Source organism: Phocoena phocoena, chromosome 3, assembly GCF_963924675.1.
Source record: "Phocoena phocoena chromosome 3, mPhoPho1.1, whole genome shotgun sequence".
Classification (NCBI taxonomy): Eukaryota; Metazoa; Chordata; class Mammalia; order Artiodactyla; family Phocoenidae; genus Phocoena; species Phocoena phocoena.
Genome location: NC_089221.1, coordinates 16,654,869 through 16,674,825, shown reverse-complemented (window position 1 = coordinate 16,674,825; position 19,957 = coordinate 16,654,869). Strand labels below are relative to the sequence as shown.

The window sequence follows — 19,957 nt, the reverse complement described above, 5'->3', positions numbered from 1 at the left end:
CAATGGATACTTAGGTTGCTTCCATGTCCTGGCTATTGTAAATAGTGCTGCAATGAACATTTTGGTATATGTCTCTTTTTGAATTATGGGTTTCTTAGGGTATATGCCCAGTAGTGGGATTGCTGGGTCATATGGTAGTTCTATTTTTAGTTTTTTTTTTTTTTTGTGGTACATGGGCCTCTCACTGTTGTGGCCTCTCCCGTTGCGGAGCACAGGCTCTGGACGTGCAGGCTCAGCGGCCATGGCTCACGGGCCCAGCCACTCTGTGTCATGTGGGATCTTCCCAGACCGGGGCACAAACCCGTGTCCCCTGCGTCAGCAGGCGGACTCTCAACCACTGAGCCACCAGGGAAGCCCTATTTTTAGTTTTTTAAGGAACCTCCGTACTGTTCTCCATAGTGGTTGTATCAGTTTACATTCCCACCAACAGTGCAGGAAGCTTCCCTTTTCACCACACCCTTTCCAGCATTTATTGTTTGTAGCTTTTTGATAATGGCCATTCATTTCCGATGCAGGCTTTCTCTAGTTTTGCCAAGCGGGGACTATTCTTCACTGAAGTGTGTGGGCTTCTCATTGCGGTGGCTTCTCTTGCTGTGGAGCATGGGCTCTAGGGTGCGTGGGCTTCAGTAGTTGTGGCATGCGGGCTCAGTAGTTGTGGCATGTGGGCTCAGTAGTTGTGGCTCACGAGCTTAGTTGCTCTGGGACATGTGGGATCTTCCCAGACCAGGGGTTGAACCCCTGTCCCCTGCCTTGACAGGCGGGTTCTTAACCACTGTGCCACCAGGGAAATCCCTATATTTTATCTTTTAAAAAATATCTTCTAAAATTTCAGAGACTTTAACATAAACCTTGAAAATTTTCACTTTACTGTGGCTAGAAACCAAAATGCTATGTGAACAAGGTTATATATTTTCAATGTTTGCAAGGGTCAGAAATGTGCAAAAAGTGAGTAGTTGAGGTTATGTGACCAAAAAGGTTTCATATGAAGGATAACTTCAGATCTCTTGGGAGAAACCATTCTTCAATATGCGTTTGCAATTTAAGAAAATACTGAGGTCGTTCTTAGCTAGAAATATAGCAGTAGTATTCATGGAAATATTTAACTGAACTTTGATGTTATAAGTTATAGTAAGATATTAAGTGTGAACCATATGCAATTTAAAAGCATTTGTTAATATATAAATGATAAAAAGAGGCTTATAATTATCTTACCATTATTTATCTTTCTTGTTGAAATCCTCTGCTGAAATATTACTCTATAATGTCTCTTCAAAGAATATTTGATCATTTTAATATAATAAGTGAGATTTTTTAGTGTATCTCAATTAATTAAAAATTAGGGCCTACTTATTGATTAAATCTATTACTGTTATTTAAATTTTGAGTTAAAGTTTCATAAATTTTCAAGAAAGAAAATATTCTACCACAAGTTTTTTTTTAATTCTAAATGTAAACAATTAATGTAGAAAATATTTATTTTTCCAAATTATAAAATTAATGTTTCTGTGACAAATAAGTGCCTCTTTTGTGGAATTTTTATTTCTTTTTTTTTTTTTTTTTGTGGTACACAGTCCTCTCACTGTTGTGGCCTCTCTCATTGTGGAGCACAGGGTTCGGACACTCAGGCTCAGCGGCCATGGCTCACGGGCCCAGCCACTCCGTGGCATGTGGGATCTTCCCGGACCGGGGCATGAACCCATGTCCCCTGCATCAGCAGGTGGACTCTCAACCACTGCACCACCAGGGAAGCCATTTTGTGGAATTTTTAATAAATAATTTGAATGTCAATTTGTCCTACAATATTTTTTTTCTAATTTTAATGTTGGAATAGAATGACAAGCTATTAATTTAAAAAAAAATTCCTACAAGTATGGGAGGCAACAGTGATTTACTAGTAGTTTCTTTTTCTAGTTCTATTCTATGATGTAGGTAGTAAAGTGTGGATTTAGTAGAATGACCTCAAGAGCTATTGTTTTTCTTTTAATAATTATTGCTTTTTAATTGTTCTTACATCAATAATTGGATCTTAAACAGATCATAATAAAAATATCCACATTAATACCAAATGGAGAAAAACTGCAGACCAATAGATGATTGTAGCAACACATGGGACACTGTAGAGAGAAGAAAAGTTATAGTCAAAACTAAGTATTAAATTATAGATAGGTAGTTTTCAGAGAACACAATGTGAAGTTGGAGTATAATTTCGTGTTAAATTATTCCATCTTTATTTACAGCTGCACTCCAATTCTGACAAAGGTGATGGGTCTGTGAAGTACATCCTTACTGGAGAAGGTGCTGGGACTATATTTATCATTGATGATACCACGGGTGACATCCACTCAACAAAAAGTCTAGACAGAGAGCAGAAGACCCACTATGTGCTTCATGCTCAGGCTATTGACAGACGAACAAACAAGCCCCTTGAACCTGAATCTGAGTTTATCATCAAAGTGCAAGACATCAATGACAATGCTCCAAAGTTCACAGATGGACCATATATCGTAACTGTGCCTGAAATGTCAGATATGGGTAAGAGAAATCATTTTTATATTTTGGCATTTAATATATTTTTGGTGATCCAAAAAGCATCTTTTGAAGACCAGTTTTTAAATTTTTGGGGGGTAGTGAAGAAATCTGAAGAAGTTCCAAAATATTTTCATAATTTCCTATGGCCTAAAGTGTTAAAGAATATTTGGCCTAGCTATTCTAATATTTATTAAAACAAATTTCTGAATCTGTAAGTTTAAGAAACAGCTTGATCTCAAGGAAAAACAACCATACATGAGAAAACACTTGCAATTCTTGCTTAACTGGCATAATTATTTGACCATACCAACACATTCAATGACAATTTGTATAGATACAGATAATATAATGTTGTAAATCTATGTCCTTTATACTTGCAGGTTATGATCAAATTATAATAGTATTAATAGTACAAGCAATAGCTACATTAATCAATAAGCTTTGCAGATATCCTAAGCATTTACATCTCTTATTTATTTTAAAATGTATGACCACCCTGTGAAATATTTTGAATACCACTTTAAAGCTGTGCAAAGTGGTGTACAGTATGTAAGTAACTTTCCCAAATTCTTTCCCAAATTGCTAGAAGAAATTGACTCTAGGCTCTCCTGAATGCAGAGCCTACACTGCGTTTGATAAGTCGTGATTGAGGTCTCCAGTCTTCTGATCATCAGGGGTTCTCCCACCACCCACAGATTTCCATGGTTTAGCTATTTTAGTTTATTTTTATCTCAGATGATAAATTTCCTAAATATAATTAAAATAAAGTTCAGCTGTGATAATATTTTTATTACCTCTGTGAGGCTCTCAGTTTGGATTTAGAATGTATATTTTGAATAAAGGTTTTACATATTTAAGTTTCCTGTATATGTATGGGTTTTAAATTAGGTATTATGGTCACGAATCAAATCACTCTGTGTAATTGGAGATATATATATATATATATATATATATATATATTTTTTTTTTTTTTTATTTGAAATTTTTTCCAGTTTTATTGAGATATAATTGGCATACAGCACTGTATGAGTTTAAGGTGAACAGCATGATGGCTTAACTTACATATATTGTGAAGTGATTACCACAATATGTTTTCTTAACATCCTTTATCTCGTATACATAAGGTTTTTTAATTTTTAATTTTCAAGATTGCAGTTTATTTATTTTTTTTTTCATTTTAGCTCTCCTGAGATTGACAGATAGCTTCTGAAGCCGTTGGGGAAGCAAGTTAGAAAGAGAGACTAAGTTCTCCCTCTTAACCAGAATCTCAGGGGAGAAAGCCATTGCTAATCTGGCTCCCCAGGGACCAGAGTAGAATACAGGGTCCAGACTCAGAGAGCCTGTGGAACGGCCCAGAAGACACTCATGCTCATTGGTCTCTTAGGAAAGTTGAACAGCTCAACACCATTATTCCTGGCAGGTGAGAGTTTGTGTGAAAACTCCAGAACAGACTTCCTCCTAGCACCTTGTCAAGGGACTGACAGCCCATCTGCCAGTCCTCTTCTCCTATAAAAGCGAAGAGCTCTATGACTCCGCCACTTGTGAGAATGTCACTGGTAAGGTACTGCCAGAGGCCAAGTAAGAACTCCAGGGAGTGCAAAGGAAATGACGGTCACCAGGGCAGACAAAGCACCATAGAGAGAAAAACGGGCACAGCAGTCATTACCAAGAAAGAGTATTGAACTGTAGATAATCAGAGCACTAGTGTGTTAAGGACACTGCAGAGAGATTTCTGTAACTCAAAGCCATGTTTTCTATAAACAAGTTAACAACAAAAAAATCAATGTATGCATTGAGGCATGAAGGGTCACTGATAAGACACAAATTATTTTTCTGGAACTTAAGAACATCCTAGACTGGAAGAAGGAGCTAAAAATCAGAGGGCAAAAATACAACTATATGGCAATTGTGAGAAATAGATGAGACTTAGAGTATATGTTAATTAGACCTAGAATGTGAATAACACATGTTCCCAGAGAGCAGGAAACAGCAGATGAAGGAGAGGAGCAATAACACTTTTTCCTGGAGGTGAGGAATATACAGAATTCACAAATTTAATAGACTTTCTGAGTTCCTGGAAAGGGTAATAGAATAAGAATCAAACCTAGGCTTTAGGAACTTTGCCAGGATTCACCTAAGGATACAGAGAAAATTTTTACAAACTTTCAGATATTTAAAAATTACCTATTAGGAAAAAATACTTTCACATCATATTTATCACTTGAAATATTGGAAAGTGGTTAACAATTGAATACCCTTGTCAGCCTACAGAGTAAAGACTGAAACCCCAAATCCTTCATTCAGGCAAAACATGATTCATCTGTTAGCATGAAAGAAATATGTGGAGAAGGATCCAGAAAGTATATCATCCTCCCACCTTATCTAGAAAAATATTTAGGAAAACAGTTGACATTGAAAATAGTTGAAATGAATCAGAACAGAGATTGAAAAGCCAAGGAAAATGACAAGGGGAGGAAAAAAGTTATCAGAAATGTATCCTGAAATATATACGTGTGAAAGCTAAGTGGGTACATGTGAGCCTGTTAAAGAATGCTGGACATTTAGGAATCATGATGTCTAAAGGAATCATTGCAGCAAAGGCTGGAGGACTTAGGAACAAGCCAAGACATGTCAGTCCTCATCTAGGACTTGGAGAGAAAGGTAGGAATGGGAGGGAAATACTAGTGAAGCTGACCCTTGAACTACACGGGTGTGAACTGCATGGGTCCACTTATAGGAACCTCCTACACAAAGGCCAACTGTAATAGGTTATCCATGGATTTTTGACTGCACAGGGGGTTGATACCCCTAACCCCCAAGTTGTTCAAGGGTCAACTGTATTCTTAAGTAATTTTATGGAGACAAGTATGGTTGAAGGAAAAATATTTAATGCCTGAAAGTAGTGGAGAAAAGGGACAAAGCAGAGTAGGCTTTCAGTTTCTTTTGTACCACAGTTCCACGCATGATTTCTGGTGAAAGAGTATGGCAAGCTTTAGGCTGAATATTGGAAATCATATTGTGTGTGTGTGTGTGTGGAAAAACAAATACATAAAAATCATTATAATAACATCTAATGCACATTGTAATATGAACATATGGAAGGTGATATAAAAGTTAGTGGAGTGAGAAACTCACTTTACACTGTGGCCTTAAGAATGAGTGGTATTTGCACTGCCTCTAATTTTAGAAATCAAACAAACAAACAAGAACAACAACAAAAAACTAGTAATGTGGTGCAGGACAGAACAGCAAACCATGGCAGTGGAGACAAATGCAGCCTGCTGTCTGTTTTTGTAAACAAAGTTTTACCAGAACAAAGCCATACCCATTCATTTACATATTGCTGTGGTAGTTGGGCTTTGCAGTAGCAGAGTTGAGTTTGCAGCCAACACTATGGCTCACAAAGCCTAAAATGTTTACTATGTTGCCTTTTACAGTAAAAGTTTTCCAACCTTTATTGTAAGGGATTTTAGAGAATGACCCTCTAATACTCTTGATAGACAGTCATCTGCTGATCCAGGGCAGTTAGTGTTCTGACAGCCCAGCTGACTATATACACATATACAAAAATATGGCATTTGTCACAAACAGTAAGATCATGCTTCTTCTTCCCTTTAGGTAAATGCTGTTAGTTATCCAATATTCAGCTTCCCCTTCCCTATTATTAAGAGAACTCAGTTTTGATCAGGGTGACACTGTGCAGAATTAAATATTCACCTCCTACCATACATTTTCATCTAAGAATGACCATGTGATGTAATTCTAGATGGTAGGATGTTAAGCAGAGGCAATTAGGTGGAACTTCCAGGAAAGATATAAGTTTCCTGCCAAAAAAATCACACCTGGCCTGCATATTTCACCCATCACCATTTTCCTTTCAGTTGTTGCCTAAAGCAGATGTGGTACAGAAATGTAGCAGCCACTTGCAACCATAAAGATGAAAGCCTGTTGCTTAGTGCAGAAAGATAAAAGGGCCCGGAAGAATGATCCATTACAGAACTGATGCTCCTGGTCTGGTCTGTGAATCCCAAGAGCCTTCTTGAGAAAGTAAATCTCATCTTTTTAATCTATCGAGTTGGATTTCAGATACATGCAGCTGCACTGAATTTGAATTGATAGCTGGACAAATTCTAGGTTTCAGCATGAACCCGATAACCAAAGAATTGAACCTAATACTGAATCCAAAGGAGTGGCGAGTAAGGTTTTAGCATCAGAAAAGAAACAGTGATGCCAGTTTCTATTAAGTGTCTTGATTTGGGAATGATACAGAAAATCATCCCTCCTTTCCATTTCTACTATGCAATTGTGACGCTAGATGATTTTGCTATGGCACCAATATTTCTTTCTGCATGTGGTGAAGCTAACAGTTGATTTCAGATATCTAAATCATGTTTCCTATCAACTGTAGAATCAATTGGATCCATAGAAGTTCTGATGAGTGGATAAAATGACTACAATCAAATAAACATGGGGAAATTACGTTAGCAGGAGATTCTTAGGAAAAATAAACACATGTTAATTATACAAAAAAATCTCAAATTTCACTAGTAATTTAAGAAACCACGAAGGGGAAGGAGATAGCAATGTTCACCTACCAAGTATGCAAATGTGATAATTCACAAAATTGTTAATGTACAGAACAGTTAGCAGAAAGGTTGATTTTCATAGTTTTTTGGAGGGTAATTTGGCAATGTCTATCAAAATTTTTAAAAGAACATATATTTATTGTAGAAAGTTATTTTACAGATATACTGACATGGATAAGCAAAGATATAAAAGGAAGGTTGCCCATTGTAGTATTGTTCACAATAGTGAAAAATAGAAAACACACTTAAAGTACACTAATAAAGAAATTCTCAAATGAATGATTCTTCATATACTGATACCCTAGGCAGCCTTAAAATGAATGAATTTCAACTGTGTATGCTGACATTCAAAGATCCAGAGTATTTTAGTGAGAAAAAAGTTTTCAGAAATCCATGTGGAATAGAACCTACTTTATTTTAAAAAACGAATACGAGTTACAGAATATGCATACTCATACATAAGAAATATCTGAAGGAGACCCACACACACAGGTAAAAGTGATTACCTCTACAAAGAGTGTTGCATGTTTATTTGGTATGAGAGAAGTACATTATTCTTTATTAAAATAATATATACATGTTATTTATAAAATGATAATGAAAAGTAAAATGCAGATTTGTGAAAATAGACATTAATAATATTTACATTTAAAACTATACCAGTTCCCAATACTAATAATAGCTAACAATAGTGTGATAGGTGACAACAAAATTTTCCCAACCAAAGGTGACTGATAAGATCATTGTTTTTATCATATATACATTAATTGAGTTTTGAATCATCCAGTCATTAAAAAAAAAACTGTATCCTTTAATCTCTCCAATTATTTCTGGAAAGAAGGAGAGAGAGAGTAAAGGCATTTAGTGTCCTAATAAATGTGATAGTGGGTAGTAATAAAACGGTAAATAAAACAAGGCCCCTAAATTTGAGCAGGCTGCAGACATGTAAACAGAACATTTCAATATGGTGTTTGATATGCAAAAAAATAGAGGGCCCATACAGTTGGACTGGGAGCCCTGCTTGCAGACTAGAGAAGACATCCTCTGAATCTTATATAATGTATGGGGCTTTTTCAGTTAGACAAGGAGAAAAAAGTGCATTTTACATAGAGGACACATGATAAAAAACACTCCTCTCTCTTCCCTGTGGGGTTGTATAGTTCAGAGTGTGTATGTGTGTCGCGCACCTGCTTATGTGATTAAGGGGACAGAAGCAGGATCATCATGCAAATGATGGATTCCCTGTAGAGCTTTGCAAAATGTGATGTGAGAATACAGAGGGGGCAAGAGAAGACAGCACCAGGGACCTCTTATGTGTGCACGATTTTATCAGATGACTGTTTCTTGTATATCCATTGCTAAGAAATGGTCGTGGAGCCCTCCAAGTAGTTGCTGGGTGTTATATTGCCAGTGAGAAAAGCATAATGTGGTATTATATTTCTGTCAGTGAGTAATAGCAAGCAGACAAAGTCTGTGGCATTCTGGATGTTTTCAAAAAGAAAGATGCAAAATAAACTGAAGTGGTTTTTGATGCATGTTTTAAAATAAGATTTTTCTTTATCTCTTAGATTTACATACGCCATGTAATTACAGCTAATATCTAGGGAATCATATCCCCCTAGAAGAATTTTGCAACCTTTCCACTATTGACATCTGGGACTGGATGATTCTTTGCTATGGGGCTATCCTGTGCATTATAGGATGTTCAGCAGCATCCCTGGTCTCTCTACTCATTAGATTTCAATAGCATCCCTCCCACCGCTGCCATATCGTGATATCTTCAGACATTGCCCAAAGATATCTGGAGGCCAAAATTGCTCTCAGTTGAGAATCACTGCCCTAAGAAATATGCAAAATAAAAGAATGAAAAGATTTCAAAATAGAGGGCTTCCCTGGTGGCGCAATGGTTGAGAGACCGCCTGCCGATACAGGGGACATGGGTCTGTGCCCCGGTCCGGGAGGATCCCGCATGCGGCGGAGCGGCTGGGCCCGTGAGCCATGGCCGCTGAGCCTGCGCGTCCGGAGCCTGTGCTCTGTAACGCGAGAGGCTACAATAGTGAGAGACCTGCGTACCGCAAAAAAAAAAAAAAAAAAAATTCAAAATAGAAACATGAATGAGAGAAAAGATATTTGTTAAATTTCGAGTCACTTCTGAAGAGAATCCCATAGTGTTGAAATGCTCATGCCATATATTTTGTGACCAAAACCAATTCTATCTGCCCAGGTAAGCAATTTTCATGTTTAAGTATGTTACCATATTTAAATGGATACCATTATGAAAACAGTGAGGAAAACCATTGAATAAAGTTAGCATATTTGTGCTCACAGAAAGAAGAGTAACAGTGTGGCTACACGAGAGTCATCGTGGTGCTCGTTTAAATCTGCCTGTTTTTGTAGCACTGATTTAGAAAAGGACCATTTGAATTATGATGGGTGTCTAGTAAGCTATTGGCTGTCACATTGCTTTTTTAAAAACTTATCTAAAAATGTGATTGCCTTCAACAAAGTGAACATATGTGGACAGAATGACATTATAATATTCTGGAGGGCAAATGTAACCTGATAGGACTGTAAAGAGACTGGTACATATTTTATCAATACACACTTAACATTTTTTTTTTTTCTTTTTTTCTCTGATATGTGGTTTATTATCATTCCAATCTTGATGACTTTACCACCTCTTACCGATTATTCTATAGAAGTACTTCTTTAATTTGATTTTCTGTAATTTTATTAAAAGTCTGTGTTTTTCAAAGAGGGCATTAACCATGAGATGAAATTATTCCCTTTTTGGAGTCAGTGTTCGGGTGCATGTGTGGCTTTTTGAAAATGAAGATAGAATGAATAAAATCTTATTTGTAAATAGCATTGCCATTCTCAGATGGAAAGGGAACAATTGTCTTAAGACCTTTAGTGATATTATAATAATATATATTATTATCATTAAAAAAGCTAGCAAATGTTTATTTTTAATTGTGTGTATTGGTAAACCTCTTTTTAAAAAAATAATAGTTTTGTCTCTTCTATTTGTGTGTAAGTATACCCACATTTCTTCAATTCTAGCATTGCTTTTGCCTGGAATCAGAAGTACAAATTTAAATTTGGTTGCATTTCAATCACCTTAACTTTTCAAAAAATTGCTTTATATATGGAAATTGTTTCAAAGAAAACCATGCCAGATCACAGTCTAATTTGCTTGAAAATAAATTTCACATCTTGTTTTTCATGGAAACATATTTATAAGGAAATATATAAATCTCTACCTATTCTCTTCTATATGTTAATAAAATATACCAATAATTAAACATTATTTAAAATCATTTTTTAAATTGTAAGAGATTATAGGAATAATGTTTTTCAATTAATTGGAGAGAGAACAGAATATACTTTATGAAAATTATGAATATATAATTTATGAACTCTAATTTCAGTGGAGTACTAAAATTTAATTTGGCATGTAAGGAGAAGATACAAGGTTTTACTCGATGACCCTTAAATTCTGCAAGGTTCTTTGTCTTTGGAGATGTATTAAAACATCCCCAATCTTTTTCATGTTTTCTTTGTTCCCTTCCAAGCTCTAAACCCCAGACCTGTTTCCATTTGCAGCTGTGTTCTTTGTTGCAAAGCAGCAACAAGAGACACCAGCTGTGCTTATTTTATTGTGCTGCTTGTTGGGGGAACTAATTTAATTCTTCCCAAACATCTTGGGAGCTTCACCTGGATATCTTCCAGGATTCTAGTAGCCATTTTATAATTATTACCCTGGGGCATAACTTCAGAATGAGATAATTTCAGTAAAGTGAAGCTGACACTGCAATTCTACATGGTAGATTAGAGTGCATATGAAGAATCATATAGAGCAAGTGGTGAATCATACATTGGACAAAATTTTCTAAGATCCATAAGTTTTTTCTTCTTAACTTCCTTCTCGTAACTTTTCTTCTGTATCAGTTAGCTTTTGTTTTGTAACAAACCAAGCCACAGTTTACTGGCTCAAAATATCATTCATTATACATGAACCATCAGAAAGGGAAATTAAGAAAACAATCCTGTTTACAATAGCATCAAAAAGAATAAACTACTTACGAATAAATTTAACAGAGGAAGTGAAAGATCTGTACACTGAAAACTATAAGACACTGAGGAAAGAAATTGAAGGAGAAGGAATAAATGGAAAGATAGTCTGTGTTCATGGATTGGAAGAATATTGTTAAGATGTCCATACTACCTAAGGTAATCTACAGATTTAATACAATCCCTATGAAAATCACAATGGTGTCATCCACATAAATAGAACAAACAATCCTAAAATTTGTATGGATCCTCAAAAGACCCCAAGGAGCCACAGCAATCATGAGAAAGAATAAAGCTGGAGGCATCACACTTCCTGATTTCAAACTATATTATAAAGCTGTAGTGATCAAAACAGTGCAGTATAAAACAGATATAGATCAATGGATCAGAATAAAGAGCCCAGAAGTACCCTTGTATATATGGTTAATGAATTGATGACAAAAGAACTAAGAATATATAGTAAGGAAAGTATAGTCTCTTCGATAAATGGGGAAGGGAAAACTGGATAGCTACATGCAAAAGAACTAATCTGGATCCCTTTCTTACACCATACACAAAAATCAACTCAAAATGGATCAAAGACTTGTTGAATGTAACACTTGCAACCGTAGAACTCCTAGAGGAAAACATAGCGGGTAAACTCCTTGACATCAATCTTGGCAACGACTTTTTAAATTTGACACCAAAAGCAGAAATAAACAAGTGGAACTTTAGAAAGTCTCTACACAGCAAAGGAAACCATCAACAAAAAGAAAAGACAACTCATGAAATGGGGGAAATACTTCACATTCATTCTTAAGGCAGCATTTCAAGAGAGTGAGAGCAGAAGCTTCAAGGGTTTTTGAAGAGAAGGCTCAGAAGTTCTGCTACTCTACTTTTGCTGTATTCTATTACTGTACGTCACTTGAAACAATGTTCTGTAAATATTTATTGAATGATAATACGTTAGCCCTTTCCACCTACACTTATGTTTGGAAGAAAGAGTCTGTAAAAATACAGCCTCTTAATTTTTTGAACATCATTGTTTGGAAATCTGGTAAAAAAGTTTTATTGCTCTATGGAGTAATGATTCTTTTTATTTTCTTGTAAATAATTACATTTGTTTTTTTCAAGAAGCACCACAAAACCAATTTATTTTCTCACTTTTATTCAATGATTGATACAATCTACCAGATTGCATTTTATGCTACTTCAGATTCCTTAGTTTCTCCACTTACTTTTTATGAAAGTATACTAGACTTGGAATTCCCCAATAAAACTGGTCAATTCATAATGGAAAGTACTTCACTGGAATAGATAAATTATTTCACCATAAGTTGGGTCCAATTTATAAAAATTAAATCTCCACATTATGTATTTTTTTTTGTTTTTGGCCACACCATGGAACTTGCAGGATCTTAGTTCCCTGACCAGTGATTGAACCCAGGCCCTCTGCAGTGAAAGTGCAGAGTCCTAACAACTGGACTGCCAGGGAATTCCCAAATCTTCATATAATGTTTTAAAAAATATATTGAGAAGTTATTTTCATGTATATGCTCCTCAGTGTAGGAAATGTGAATACAAAGCAAACCAATCAAATCAGTTTTGGCAATTCTAGATACAACTTATGTTCAAGTAAATGTAAAAAAAATATAATGGGTGAAATTTTCATAATGGCTAAAGGAACATTCTGGTGTATAAATTAGCTTTGGAACTTAATACTTCTCTTCATGGAGATAATGTCTTTTTTTTAAAAAAAATACAACAAAAAAATTTTACTACAACTGACCTTAGGGCATCCTGGGCTTATTACAGTGGTCCCCAATCTTTTTGGCACCAGGACTGGTTTCGTGAAAGACAATTTTTCCAGGGACCGGGGTGGGGGGTGGGGTTTCGGGGGGTGGGGGGATGGTTCACATGGTAATGTGAGACACTGTTCAGGCAGTAATGCAAGCAGAAGCAGTTGGCAGCAATGGAGAGCGGCAGATGAAGCTTCATTCTCTCGCCCACTGCTCACCTCCTGCTGTGTGGCCCGGTTCCTAACAGGCAGCAAATCAGTACCTGTCCATGGCCTGGGGGTTGAGGACCCCCAGCTTATATTTTATTGCTCATTACTTTATATTATACATTAATTTGAGCTTATCTGATATTTTACTGATTTGTAGGTCCTTCACATTTTTTAATTATTTTATTTCTGTGTCATATGCACCTAACAAAGTATCACAAATGTAATAGTCAATAAATAAATAGACTCTATATGGAATAAAGACAAAATATACATTTTATAGAGGTGAAGAGCTATTATTCCATGTGATTTTTTTCTGTATACTTATCACATAAATGTATAGATATAAAATTTTCTTATTAAAATCATTCTTAATATTTACACAAATTTACTGACATTTTATATAAATTTATACTAATTATGGCCACTTTTGTTGTTTTTCTCCCTCTCCTCTCCTTTCCGCTCCTCTGCTCTCCTCTTCTCTCCTCTCCTCTTCTTTCCTTTCTTCTTTCTTTCCTTTCTGGAGAAATAGACCAAACCAAAAATCTCATATTAGACACTTGCCATTACTTAATTATCACTGATAATATTAATTAGTCTATGCTATTACCCCTATATTTTAATAAAGGCTCATAAATTGAAATTGCTGTGAAATATTATAAAATGAAAAATATGGGAATTCCCTGGTGGTCCAGTGGTTAGGACTCTGCACTTTTACTGCCGAGGGCCCGGGTTCAGTCCCTGGTTGGGGAACTAAGATCCCACTAGCTATGCCAAAACAAAACGAAACAAAAAAAGCCTTGAGGTAGTATTTCGGTCACTAAGCCTCTCTAAGTCTAGAATCACTGTCCTAAAATGAAGCAGCTATACATTCCCATCATTATATTAAAAAAAAATTTTTTTTAAGTGTGAAAACATTGTATTAGAGCACACGCTCCTGAAATTTCATTCTAAAAGCTCATGTGCAATAAATTCAACCTCACTTTTTTGGGTAGTTTTTGCCATTTTCTAGGAGTCAGGTATAGAGTGAAGGCATAGCAATCAGGTGTGGGGTGAATGTTCTGTGTTCAAGTATACAGAGAAGGCTCAGCATGAGGTATAGGGAAAAGGCCCAGCAAAGAGGACTAGAGTGAATACACAGTGCCCAGCAAACAGGTACAGAGTGAACATACAGAGATCAAGACTAGAGGAAGTCATCATGGCCATGTGTATAATGAAGGCACAGTGCTTAAGTATAAAATAAAAAAACTGCAGTCAGGTATAGCAAGAAGGTATAGTGATGAGGTGTGACAGAAGGCAAAGTGACCAGGTAGAGAGACATGGTACAGTGAGAAAGAGGAATGTCTGTGCCATCATAGATTCCAGCTGCCACGTACCAGATTTCTTTATTCCCTCTGTTTTTCAGGGCTTAGTCCTTGAGGGTCATAATTGCCTGCTGTCTGTCTTGAGAGTCCTCTTGAGGTCCGTTAAGTTTCTCTCAGCTAAATTTCATTTCCCACCTTAGTAAATGGAAAATATTTTCTTGCTCCCACACACTGGTAAGGAGAAAACTCTGTGAAGGTCAGTCTAGATCTTTTATGCTTTCACATGTTAAGTGGCCCCCTTATTATTAAACATTTTATGGTCTTTATGATGCTGGGGTATGTTCTCTTTATATCTACTTTGTTCAGAATTTTTTAAGATAAGGGAGTGTTGAATTTTGTTAAACACTTTTCCGCATCTATTCATGTGACTTTTATTCTTCAGATTGTTAATATGTTGTATCACATTGACTGATTTGCAAATATTAAACCATCCTTGCTCTCTTGGGATAAATCCCACTTGATCATGGTGTATGACCCTTTTAATGTATTGTTGAATTTGGTTTGCTAACATTTTGTTGAGGATTTTTACACCCATGCTCATCAGTGATATTCTCCTATATTTGTGGGGGGGGGGGCATGCTGTGTGTGTGATTTTCCTCTCTGGTTTTAGTATCAGGGTGATGTTGACCTAGTGGAATGAGCAGATTAGAAGCATATTTTCCTCTTCAATTTTTTGGAATTGTTTGAGAACTATATACATTAATTCTTCTTTAAATGTTTGGTAGAATTCACCTGTGAAGCTATCTGGTCCTGGATTTTTGTTTGTTAGGTGTTTTTTGATTACTGATTCAATTTTGTTACTAGTGATCGGTCTGTTCATATTGTACTTTTTCTTGATTCAGTCTTGGAAAATTGTATATTTCTAGGAATTCATCTGTTTCTTCCAGGTTGTCCAATTTGTTGGCTTATAATTGTTTGTAATAATCTCTTATGATGCTTTATATTTCTGTGGTGTTGGTGGTGACTTCCCTTCCATTTCTGATTTTATTTATTTGAGCATGTTCTTTTCTTATCTTCATGGGTCTGGCTAAAGATTTATCAATTTTCTTTATCTTTTCAAAGAACCAGCTCTTAGTTTCCTTAAATTTTCTATTGTTTTTCTAGTCTATATTTCATTTGATTCTGCTCTGGGCTTTGTTTTACTTCTTTTTCTAGTTCCCTTAGGTGTAAGGTTAGATTGTTTATTTGAGATTTTTCTTGTTTCCTGAGATAGGTCTTTATCACTACAAACTTCCCTCTCTGAACTGTTTTTGCTGTGTCCCATAGATTTTAGAACACTGTTTTTCCATCTTAATTGGCCTGGCTGTTTGTGAGGCCCAGCCGTGACTTCTGGAGGCACGTTAGTGGGCAGGGCTGGTCCCCAGCTTGGCTGGCTTAGAAGTGTGATTGCAACTGCTGCAAGAGTGGTGATGCACTGGGCTGGCCCCAACACGTCTGGCTGTGAGGCACCGCCACAACTGCTGGTGTGCTAGGCTGGACCCCAGAGAGGGAGCTGATTTAGAAAGACTCTGGTGGCAGCTGGGGACATGCACTGGATGGGGTAGGGTGGGAACTGCTTTGGAGGGGTGCTGGCGCCAGTCCTCAGGGGAACACCAGGGTAGGGCACATGATGTTAACTAGGTTAATGCAGAGTGACAGAAATGGTGCCCACCAGTGCTGGGCCAGCTAGGTGAAAGGAGAGTAAAAAAGAAAAAAAATGGCGCCCACCAGCACTTCTGTCCCTGGAGAAAGTTTCATCTGCTCCCTGCTCCTTCGGTCCGTGTCCTAAAATTAGTTAATGAATCTCCTTCTCACATGACCCAGGCACATTTTAAGCTGCTGCCTCTGCACTAGAACTTGGGGTAAGTTTGTATGTAAGGCCTTTGTTAGTGATTTATCAGTTTCCTCTGGCTCTCCTAGACATAAGCCCCACTGATTTTCAAATCCAAACATTATGGGAGCTCGTGTTCTCCATGCCAGTTTCCTAGGCTGGGGAGGGCAGTGTGGGGCTCAGGCCTCAGGGAGGCCTCTGCAGTTGTGATACCATTCCCACTTGTGGATTGTCACACCAGGGGTATGGGTTTCACTAGACTGCATCTCTGCCCCTCCTATAGTCTCCATATGGCCTTTTCTTATATCCTTAGTTGTAGAAATTCTGTTCTGCTGGTCTTCAGGTTGTTCTCAGAGATAGTTGTTCTATATGTGGTTGTAGTTTTAGTGTGTCCATGGGAGAAGGTGAGCTGAGGATTTTCATGCTTTGCTATCTTGAACTGGACTTGGAGTTATCTACTATTAAATTTCAATTAATCAATCCTAATCTGACTTTGCCATTGACTTTCTTCATGGAAGAAAATTAGTATTGAATTTTTGGTAGCACACTGAACAATTGTTGGCAAAGGAATCATACAAGCCATGGTTCCATTTAACTAAGGCCATCACAATGGAATGTTTCCCCAGTCTCACTGATGTGTTCATTAGTGTAAGTCTAACTAAATGATCTCAGTAAATCTTCCACTGCTGTATCACACTGAAGTGCCATGAAATATTGGAAAAATTGTGCTCCTTCTGAAGGGGGCACTGCTTTGGAAATTTATCACAGCATGGCATGTATATATGGCAAGGAAGAAGCAAACAGAAAAATAAGAACATGTGATGACTTTTGTTTTACCCAACTGTTTGTGGCAAACTGTTATCAGCAACAGAAAGAAACTCAACTAGAAGAATCTAAGTGCACATCAGTAAACAATACGGAATATCATGTAGCTGTGCAAATTATATTTACCAAGATGGCATGGACATTTCCATGCCATGTTCTGTTATTACAGAAAGAGCTGCATAGAGTTCAGTTTAGTATGTACATAACTACAAGACAGACCTTTGAATGAGTGGAGAGAGTTATGAAAAGACATGTAAGACACGGCTATGATTGCTTTTCTTAAGGGAAATGGGACAGGATGTATATTTTTCTTACTAAGATCATGTTTGACTTCTTTTTTTTTCTTTTTAACATCTTTATTGGGGTATAATTTCTTTACAATTATGTGTTAGTTTCTGCTTTTTATAACAAAGTGAATCAGTTATACATATACATATGTTCCCATATCTCTTCCCTCTTGCGTCTCCCTCCCTCCCACCCTCCCTATCCCACCCCTCCAGGCCATCACAAAGCACCGAGCTGATCTCCCTGTGCTATGCAGCTGCTTCCCACTAGCTATCTACCTTACGTTTGGTAGTGTATATATGTCCATGCCTCTCTCTCGCTTTGTCACAGCTCACCCTTCCCCGTCGCCATATCCTCAAGTCCGTTCTCTAGTAGGTCTGTGTCTTTATTACTGTCTTACCCCTATGTTCTTCATGACATTTTTTTTTCTTAAATTCCATATATATGTGTTAGCATATGGTATTTGTCTTTCCCTTTCTGACTTGCTTCACTCTGTATGACAGACTCTAGGTCTATCCACCTCATTACAAATAGCTCAATTTCATTTCTTTTTATGGCTGAGTAATATTCCATTGTATATATGTGTCACATCTTCTTTATCCATTCATCCAATGATGGACACTTAGGTTGTTTCCATCTCCAGGCTATTGTAAATAGAGCTGCAATGAACATTTTGGTACAGACTCTTTTTGAATTATGGTTTTCTCAGGGTATATGCCCAGTAGTGGGATTGCTGGGTCATATTGTAGTTCTATTTGTAGTTTTTTAAGGAACCTCCATACTTTTCTCCATAGTGGCTGTACCAATTCACATTCCCACCAACAGTGCAAGAGTGTTCCTTTTTCTCCACACCCTCTGCAGCATTTATTGTTTCTAGATTTTTTGATGATGGCCATTCTGACATGTTTGACTTCTTTAATTTAAAATATTCTGTAAGATAAATGCAATAAACAAAAAGAGATTGCTTTGAGTAGGAGTATATCTGTATTGTCCTCTCAGCAAAGAGATGTAAGAGCACCAGTCTTGGGATTGCTTTGTAACTAAATTTACACTCTGTGTGATTAAAGCAGCTACTGACAAAGTCACGGAAACCTTGGTGATTCCAAGCAACATTTCATAAACCTCTTCCGCCAGGTTTAATTTTCAGTCTTAAAAACATATATATATATATACATATATGCGTATATATGCACACATACACAAAATGACACTTATACACATTTTATAATAAAATTATGTATAATTATATATATATATATGCACACAATAATAATAATATAACCAGCCTAGTGAGACAATAAAACTCTGTGGTCTATACTTTGATTTACCTGATTGAGTGCTTTGCAAACACCTGTATGTACAGAACCAAAGTAGCATGCATGTGATATATTTATGTTTGTATATTTTAAATAATCTAGATCATATGTTTAAATAATTTGATCTCAGGAATTCGTTTGGGTATACATCAAGAGAGAAAACAGGAAGAAACATTGTATATAGATAAGCCAAAGAGCAAGAACTATAATTATAAAATATTTTATGTAACTGTATCATAAAGGCCATTTTCCCCAAACATTGTGTAGTATTTTCAATTCAAAAGAGTCATTTTCAGCAAAGTTCCACAGGAACATTGTAGAGGGTGGCAGTTCAGTAGACAGTGCCCCTGAGGGAGGATAACTTGACGCAAAGTAACACTAGCCCAACCATAGTTTGCAGTGTGAGTGAGAAATCAACTTTTATTGTTTAATGCCTCTGAAATGTAGGGATTGTTACTGCAACATAATTTAACCCACTTTTTCTGATATTTCTCCCCTTGACACCTCAGAGAGGATATTCCAAAAGTAGTTTGAAATACATAAGTATATCAAAAAGAAATCATAATAACAAGATAGTGTGCCAACAGTGGATAAATCCAGAGATTTCAAAAATTCCAGAGCATTGAAAACACTAAAAATTAATTAATGGGGTAAAAAAGACAGATCAAATTTACAGGCCTAAACACTAAAGGTGAAAACTGTTCTGCCCCCAAATCCCCCGTAAATACAAAAAAACAGAGGAAGTCACTTGGGTAACTTATTAAAGATTTCAAAGCAAGGCAGAATTTTTTCAACCTATTCTGTACATACAAAGAAAATGTGTTTTTATTATACCCTTAAAACCTTTGATTTTGATTTGGTTTGGTTTGCTTTGATTTTCCTAAGGATGGCTCACATAGGGGTATGGGGACATAAGGATGAAGCAGAAAATAGCTTCCAGTAAACGAGAAAAACCCACATAAGAGGGGAACAAAAAAGAATAAAAGAGCTCTTACCAGTAAGTAAATATCAAAAAGTCCTTGCTTCTGATGCAAACGACTCCTCCCTCTGGGGACACAAGAGTCCTTGATCTGCCTGGCAATATATGAACCCCTTCTGCCACACTTATTAAGATGTAGCACTCCAACTTAACAGGGGAAACATCAAATCCATTTTTAAAATTTCTATTTAAAATTTTATGTTTT

General features: G+C 36.5%; 1 protein-coding gene and 1 non-coding gene across 3 annotated transcripts in view; both read left to right on the top strand.

The window, feature by feature from the left end:
- The window catches only part of CDH18 (cadherin 18), a 330,861-nt gene that overhangs the window by 70,086 nt on the left and 240,818 nt on the right, over positions 1-19,957 (top strand). For both annotated transcript variants that reach the window (XM_065874393.1, XM_065874394.1), the window contains exon 2: positions 2,238-2,532. In XM_065874393.1, coding sequence (XP_065730465.1) covers positions 2,238-2,532 — 295 coding nt within the window. The remainder of the gene's footprint in view (positions 1-2,237; positions 2,533-19,957) is intronic.
- TRNAK-UUU (transfer RNA lysine (anticodon UUU)) lies at positions 13,854-13,926 on the top strand. The gene has a single exon. It is a non-coding gene; the product is annotated as a tRNA-Lys (tRNA).